This window comes from Toxorhynchites rutilus, chromosome 2 (assembly GCF_029784135.1).
Source record: "Toxorhynchites rutilus septentrionalis strain SRP chromosome 2, ASM2978413v1, whole genome shotgun sequence".
Classification (NCBI taxonomy): Eukaryota; Metazoa; Arthropoda; class Insecta; order Diptera; family Culicidae; genus Toxorhynchites; species Toxorhynchites rutilus.
Genome location: NC_073745.1, coordinates 302455813 through 302464244, shown reverse-complemented (window position 1 = coordinate 302464244; position 8432 = coordinate 302455813). Strand labels below are relative to the sequence as shown.

Below are 8432 nucleotides of genomic sequence, written 5' to 3'. Positions count from 1 at the left end.
TAATCTGATTCGTTCGGGTAAACATCCCATTCGAGTAAATGTTGCATTCGGGTAAATGTCGAATTCGGGTATTTGTTACATTCGTGTAAGCGTTGCATTCGGGTATATGCTGCATTCGGGTATTTGTTACATTCGGGTGAATGTTATTCGGGTATGTGCATTTTCGAGTGAATGTGCTTCGGGTAAACGTGTTTCGGGTGAATGGGACACAACCCTGGGCCGTGTATGTGGCAAAGTATACGGAAAGCTTATTTGTCTTTTGTTTCGCTCACTCGTATAATCTTATATTGCTGTACCATGTATATCATACAAATGCTTACCAGTATTTGTGAGTCATGACATTTTCTGTTATGTTATGTCTCATTTAATGTCATAAACCGGGATGACAAAACATGAGCTAAAAATCAATTTTGGGTGTATGTACCGTATTTTGAGAGTAACTGTGATCAATAAAGCTTTTATATTGCTAAAGGATCATCCATGAAAAACGGAAGGCTCCGGAATTCTATTAAACGATCCGTTAACTTAACGTTATCAACAACTCACTGATTGTCGGTTCCTTCATCCTGGTACAATCAAACTTAATCCACTTAACAGAGCCCACACATTATCCTGTCTATAAATTTCAAGAACATTTAAGAAAAAAATTCAGTTTGTGGTTTTAGGGTATTTCGTTATTCTCCCTCAAAAACTGAATAAGCTTTATTGTTTCGATCAACAAACGGACCTCCGCAACACCTCAGTTCCTGGTCTGAACGCAATGAGGTACATATAAAGGTGGAGCAGTAGGCGAAGTGTATCTGTATTGACAAGCCAAACATCGTGTCGTCATTATTTGCATTCAATATGGAATGTATATGGAAGAAACAAAACTATGTTGAAAACACTCACGGTTGCATGATAATTTGAGCCAAAATTCTCATGGAATCATTCAACTGGTTGTTTTTTAAAACAGATGACAATTATATCGTGGCTTATTTCGATTATTCATGTAGTAAAAAGGTCCAGAGAGCAATCGTATGCTTAGTTCTCGAAAGCAGTATCATTTCCGGTGAAATTTTGAATAATTGGCGATTATTATCTCACAACATACACAACGACACTGAGAGTCTTCGAAACATCAACTTCATAACGGTAAAATAATGAAACTTCGTTTGTTTCTATGAACGTGGGGGAGTGAAAATGGCACATGAAAATATCACTTTTATCCGTCTTTCTCGACGTGATTTCACAAATTTTCACTTCACGCTATAACATTTGCCTCATATTCAGCGGGAACTCTACAAAAATGTACATTTTTAATTGATAAATTACTTCCTGAAAATAGCATTTTTACATGGATGCGGTGGGCGATCAAAGATAAACACAACGACTGACGTCACTATTTGCGAAATAGTTATAGCAGCGCATGCTATGTCGCTCGAAACTCAACCATCTTCATTACCTTTTTTCCAGGACATTGGTCTGAGCCTAAGGAACCTTTGAGGTTGGGCTCTCAAGGCCTCTTTTATGATGGCAAGCTCGAGCTTGAGTTCAATCGCTCTCAGGGTCGGCTCTAATCGAAGCTCCGATGTGGAGTGTAGTTAAAAAGCGTGTATACATTTTTTTCCTTTTTTATTACCTATCCGGTACAAATCTGTGTGGGTGTGTGTCGGTGTCTGGTGTGGTTTTCCGCTGGATTCCTAGTCGATTCTTAGTTGGCTCCACTGAGTCGTCATCCTAAACTTAAAATGTATTTACTTGAGTTACTTCTTGTTTTTTTAATAAAAAAAAATGAAATATAAAATGGACAAAATAAAATTCGTAGCACTTTTGTTATTCAGTATGTAAAATACAGAACGATTACAGATGACTTAGGGTTAACTAATCTACGTACTGACGTAGTGAGGAGAAAGGATCGTTTCAGAGGGGAACACACTTCATGAAGTGCTCCCGAATACAGACGGTTTTTGCAGGTGAAAAAGTGCATCAAAGTGATCGAAAGTTGTCGTGATATCAAGCGACAATCGTGTGCTTACCGTGCGAAGTGTTTCCCGATTGCGAATGGTTCGGGAATGTGGATAAAAGCGCGATTTTTGCCCCTAGTCCTCCATTAGTGAAGGAGTTTTGTGCTGCCATTTTTCCGCTCATCTTTTACTTGAGGAGAGTGAGTATTGTGGTACTGATGTTATAGGCTGTGTATATGTGTGCGTATAATTTGCAGTCACGATGTGGGACGCATTTCAAGCAGAGAACTGCATACAGTCTGACTATTTGGTGTCATGAGATAGTGTTAGAGTTCATTTTCCTCGCCGATCGCGTGGTAATATTTGGTGATAGTGTTGGAAGCAGAAGGAGAGAAAGAATGGAATCATTCCTTTCAGTTTTACGAATTTAGTGCTGAAGTGAAAATATCACTATTTCATATTCGGAGTTTCTGGCACGTGGAACGGAGCGTGTAAATGTGTACCTGTGTATGTGTGTTGTATACACTCTTTCGATCTTACACCCATCTTCTATTGTAGTATCACAAGCATGGGAATCGCGACTTGGCTGATGGGCTGGGCGTGCAGTGACGTCAGATAAGTTTAATGTTTAATTTTTTCATACATGTTATTTAAATTCTTCAATTGTTTAATTTTTTAATTCTTTAATGCTTTAGTTCTATAATCCTATAATTCCATAATTCCATAATTCTATGATTCTTCAATTCTATAATTATATGATTCTATGATTCTTTTATTCTTCAATTTTATATTTCTATAATTTATTGTATCCTTTAATTCTTTACCGCCGACGCGATTCGGGTTTTATAAAGAGTAGGCAAGATAAATAACGAAATATATATCACCGGTCCGATTAATTTTAAAGGATATTTTCCGATAATTTTCTGCCGCCACGATTGAGTTTCATAAAGAGTAGGCACAATTAGTAACAAAATATATCACTAGTTCGGTTATTTCAGAAGAATAAAGATAAACAATAGAGACAATAAAGAGTAGGCACGATAAATAACTAAGTATATTACCGGTCTGATAATTTTTAGAGAAGTTTTCCGGATTACCTTTTCAGGTTTCCCGAGAACGATTTTCTGTCGTCTCGATTGGAGTTCGATAAAAATACGCGCGATGAATAATAGATGAATGTTGTGAAACATGAGCCATTCGGAATTTCGTTTCGTCGAGTGGTCGGTAGTTCACGTTTACATAATCGCATCACTTACCTCGGTGAATCCTGATTATTACCTCTGCCCACTAACAACTATCCCTTCCATGATATTCGCTAGGGAACCACGCTATAGAGGCGACCCTTCTGGCCTTTGGGCGGCGGATATCATACTAACATCCCTTCCCTTCCCCTGGTGACTGTAAGGACGTGGCCGGCGTCGTTATTGACCATTTAAAGCTCGAATCGCCGAAATTTGCATAACGCGAATGATTTGCTAGTCCCAAGCGTCATTCTTTGTTTTCTTTGTGCAATTTGGTTGGTTCAGGTCAATCACGGAGAGCAACTACGAATTGTACAGTCTACCCAAGCTCAAGCTCAAGCTCAAGCCCAAAAAAAAAAGAAATATAAAATGAAACAAATCTTAAATGGAACATAGACGCAACCCAATTATTTCCTTGAATTTTCATCGAAAAATTGGAAAAATGTCCACGTGATTAACAGGGAAGGGCTATAGCAATTATATTATGGTTATACAAATTCGTGCTTGTTGTGGAACTGGCTCCGTATTCAGGTCTGTGATTTCTTCGGCAACCAAGGTTTCAGCAAAATTATTTTTAAAACAACACTCACTTTTCAAAACAATACTTTATATTGACAAATAACTCTACAATTTCACATTTATTCACAAAATACAATATTGGACCTCATACAATAAATTTGGATTCTAAAATATAATGGCAACCTTTCGCCTTTGGTGGTCAGGAATATAATAATTTCTTCTACAAAAAAAGGCCTTAGACATACATAATACAATTATTCATTTTTACATCGATTCAACCTCATACAAAACATTCATTAAGGCTGATTTAGACGATGCCAGTCAGCGCTCTAGTTGAAGTATCCAGTGAATAGAGAACAGACACTCTGTTCAAGTTAGAGGTCAATTACTTGTTCGATACTGGTACAAGTAACTTGAACAGAGTGTCTGTTCTCTGTTCACCGGATACTTCAACTAGAGCGCTGACTGGCATCGTCTAAATCAGCCTTTATTCCCATCTATCTACTTCGCTCACAGAGCCGATGTTTACTTGCTTGCCTGCCATTGTTTGTTTAGTACAGTACACCCCTACAAGAAACTGATGCAATGATGCGAGGGGTTCTTCGAATTTCCTCTTGTAATAACAAACACTGTCCACGTGGTATGTGGACAACTCCTTAGTAGGATCGTTCATTATCGAAAACAATTAGACCCGCACTTTTTTTATTTCGTCATTTAATTAATCTTTTCCAGTTTAGATTGGTCTAAAAAATCGTGAGTTTTCGAAACGTGATTTTTCAAAAAAAATCAATCTTCTCAACCGCTGAACCAATTTTTGTTGTTTTTACCGCAAAGATACATTTTTTTAATGGAATAATATTGAATTTGTTGAATTTTTGTTGAAAAATAATGATTTTTTGGACCAATCTAACATGGAAAGGACCATTCTAATAATGAAACAAAAAAAAACGAATCTAATTATTTTCGATAAAAAACGATTCTTCTAAATATCACGAAATGCTGAGAAATCCCATAACTTTTTTCCATGGAATTGCTGATATGACATTTATTCTACACGAAAACGGTAATTTTTTCATGATCTCAGAACTCATAATGTTTGCTTTAAAAATGTGTTTATTTCACCTATTTGTTTCATGTACACAAGTTGTTTCTTTCAACATCATAGTCCCGATCGTGAAGAGGTGATCAAAGTTTATGTTACTAGTGAAGATTTGAAAGTCAACACAACACAACACAACGTCTCATCGAATATAAAAACATAGGAGGATTCTTTCTATTTTAATACAAGACTTTTGAAATGATATTGATTTTTTTTATTGTTTTTTCATTACTAAATCATACGAGTATACAGGGGTTGGATAAGATATAAATGGTATTATATGTTTTATGTGATGCCTCAAATCGCACTAAAAATTCACTCAATCAGTTCTGGTTCGGTGTTCTCCGTCACTAGCGGTTCCTCCGCATCGTTCTTGTCCGTTCGGCCACACCGTTTGCCACCACCAGATTTCCCACGTGGACACTGTGAATCACCACGTCCACCCTTTCCATGCCGATGTCCGTGCTTACGTCCCTTGCGACACTTGCGTTTCTGCTCATTCTCATCTCCGCTCGATTCACTCGAGCTGCTCGGGCTCGAACTGGAGCTGGAACTAGTGGAACTCGATCGGCGTCCATGTTTGCGCCATTTCCTAGCCCAACGTTTCATCTCACGACCGCGCTGCTTGAATGGGCACTCGTGTTCCGCTCTTCTACCAAATCCGTGGAAACCACGGAAGAATTCCGGTGGGATTGGAGGACCGTGACGTCCCATTGGGCCATGCCGCCCCATGGGACCGTGGTGTCCCATCGGACCATGATGTCCATGACGTCCCATTGGACCATGGTGTGGATGTTGGTGATGATGATGTGGACCGTGGCCAAATTCAATCTCGTAACCGTGAGATCTACCGTGGCGTCCGTGGCGACCGTGCTTCCTGCGTCCGCCTCTGCGTTCGTCCAAACCCAGCTCACCCAGATCCTCCGCCATGTCTTCATCCTGCATTGCGGACTCTCTGTTAGCAGCCAAATCCAGCGCATCCTTCAGTGTCAACTGTTCGTTCTCCTCACATAGTCGATCTTGAATCGGTCCCGCCGCAAGTCCCACCACAAATTTGTCCAGCAGCAGTGGCTCCAAATGTTCTCCAAATTTACATTCCACCGATAGTTTCTTCAATCTCGCGTACCACGATTTAACATCTTCACCGCGGCGTTGCTGTGCCCGATAGAACTTGGCACGCTCGCGAAAGATCGCAATTTCTGGCACAAACTGTTTAGCAAGCAGCGCACACAACTCCTCGTAGCTTTTCTCTCGCGGTGAAGTGGGGTAGCACAGATATCGCAGAGTGCGATACGTTTCAGTGCCAATCACGCTGATGAGCACTGACACTCGGTTGTCATCTGGCACTCCGTTCGCCTTGAAGAACTCCTCCAGAATCTCCTGATACACGTTCCAATCGTCCGTGTCCCCGCTGAACTCGGGGATGATGCCAACTTGCGCCATTCCGGGACTGTTACAGCTAGAAGCCATCCTTGCGTTCTGATACAACGTCAAAGCTTCTCCGGAGTATTTATACGTACCTCACAAGCGTAGGGCTTCTCTGTAATCTATCGCTGGAGCTTTTTTTTTGCTCACTGCATCGCGATAGTCGTGTTTATTCATGTCGCGATTGACCGGTGTATGAGTCATTCCGAACTTTGTTGACATGCGAGAGAGATTGGTTGGGGGATGGTACGACTCATACGACCATCGGTTCGAATTTCACCACATTCAAGCGCTGTTGCATCAATGTTGGTACAATTTCTAGTTTGATCGGCGTGCAAAAAGCCGCATCCACGCGTCGCGCTCTACCGATGCGTAACGACCACAGCGTGACTCAGCAAGGTTGGTGTAGTTTTGTTTTGATCATTTTCTCTCGTGCGCACATTTCGACGATTGTAAACGTTGACCGCGCGAGGGGTGCGGTAAATTATGATTTGTTTACAAACAAGATTCGTTGAAGTGAACGGGTTTGAATAAATTATATAATTTCCGGTTGTGGAAGTTGCATGCGTTTCGAATGGGGATTTTTAGATGAACAGTGACAGACCCCTCGATTAGAAGTGGGTCGACAAGAATTGACATGTTCGTTCTTCAAATGAGAGAAATTAGTCCGAAAATAACTTTTACAGTCATGGGTTATCATGTTTATTAATTGAAAAAAAAAACTCTGGAAAGAGGAAATTCAATGTGTAGTCATCCAAGAAAGATTGGTAACTTAATTTGGGTGGATTGTAGATCAAATTATATCCTCCGCCTCATCTACATTTAAGAATTCATATATTCAATCATTACACCCCCTGAAAACTACAATAAATTAAATATTACTTCGATGATAAATAACCAACGATTCATTCGAATTCGAAAGATAAACTTCAATAAGATCAATAAATTTAAATAAATGTCGAATTCAGAGTATCTGTTGTAGTAAACAACATTGTTTATCATAAACGAAATGATTCCGAAACCGCTATTTCCATGAATGGTTTCGAGACATACCGACATACCGACATACCGGGAATACCGGAAACTTATTGGTTGGGTTTGTTTTAAATTGACATGCCAGCTTGGGAAGTGATGGGACAGCAGGACTTTCCTAGACACCATTTTTCGTTGCGTAAAACAGATTTGGAACACCAGAAAAAGACTCATAAGAACACATCTGTTTTCGAGGGAGTATCTAACCATGCAAACCATGATGTGGGTTTCGAGGCTAATCATACTTTGACTATGTATCACTTTAGAGAGATCGTTCATATAAACAATTTGTATTTTAATTTAGATTCGCATCGAGAAAATAAATTCTTTCCTCGAATAACAAATTGAACCACAAACGGCAATTCTAATATGTTACTTTCCAGTTTTCAATGCTTATTATTAAAAATTCAAGCTGCTACGTTTCATCCACTTAATGTTATAAGTTGGTAATCAATTTTGTAATGAACATGTTAAAAATTGTCTAAATTCTGCTCTTTTTGTCTCAAATTCTGAACACTTAAACTTTTTTGGCCTTTAAACAGTGTCTCATTACTCAACATGGTACTATCTAGCGAAATTAATTTGATTTTTAGATGCAATAGAGCTTTTTCATTTGACCACAATAAAATTTATTTACAAATACTTATTGACGGTTAAAAACTAAAAATATGTTTAATTACGTTTGTCTCAAATTCCGAACAACAAAAATTCAATTTTTAAAAAATCATTACTTTTAAACTACTGGACCGATTCAGATGATCGACATATAAAATTGAAGCCAAGCTAGTTTTTTTTGACGTAGAACTACGTCTTTCAGGAAGGGTGCCAAATCAGAAAACAGGTCACGTTTTTATGAAATAAAGTTAACGTCAATAACTATTTTCAATGTGAGCAATTCTCATGATTTGCATACCAATCGAATCAGAAATTCTCTATGATTTGTTTGATATGCTATACATTACAATTCACTAATCTCTAAACGGTTTAAATTCATGTAAACTGGAAGAACTTCCTTTTTCCCATACATTTGGTTTGCCGATTTGTGTGCTAACCCTACCCGTATTTCGAATCTCGAACATTTCTTAACCCATTAACGACCAAGCTGTAAAAATTATTTTTTTGACGAAAGCCATTGTTGTATTTTCGATTATTAACGCTAAAGGAACTCCA

The 8432-nt window shown here is 38.8% G+C and overlaps 2 protein-coding genes across 4 annotated transcripts in view; one reads left to right on the top strand and one right to left on the bottom strand.

The window, feature by feature from the left end:
• LOC129768828 (opsin Rh4) overlaps window positions 1-8432 on the top strand; it is a 276388-nt gene that overhangs the window by 216560 nt on the left and 51396 nt on the right. The gene's annotated exons all lie outside the window — the stretch shown is intronic.
• On the bottom strand, window positions 4997-6310 carry LOC129768831 (uncharacterized). Its single transcript, XM_055770745.1, has one exon. It carries the CDS (start codon window positions 6273-6275, stop codon window positions 5121-5123), a length of 1155 nt encoding a protein of 384 aa, XP_055626720.1. The 5' UTR covers window positions 6276-6310; the 3' UTR covers window positions 4997-5120.

Excerpts from the sequence above, each read along its gene's own strand:
- LOC129768831 (XM_055770745.1), bottom strand. The coding sequence starts at position 6,275 with ATGGCTTCTAGCTGTAACAGTCCCGGAATGGCGCAAGTTGGCATCATC.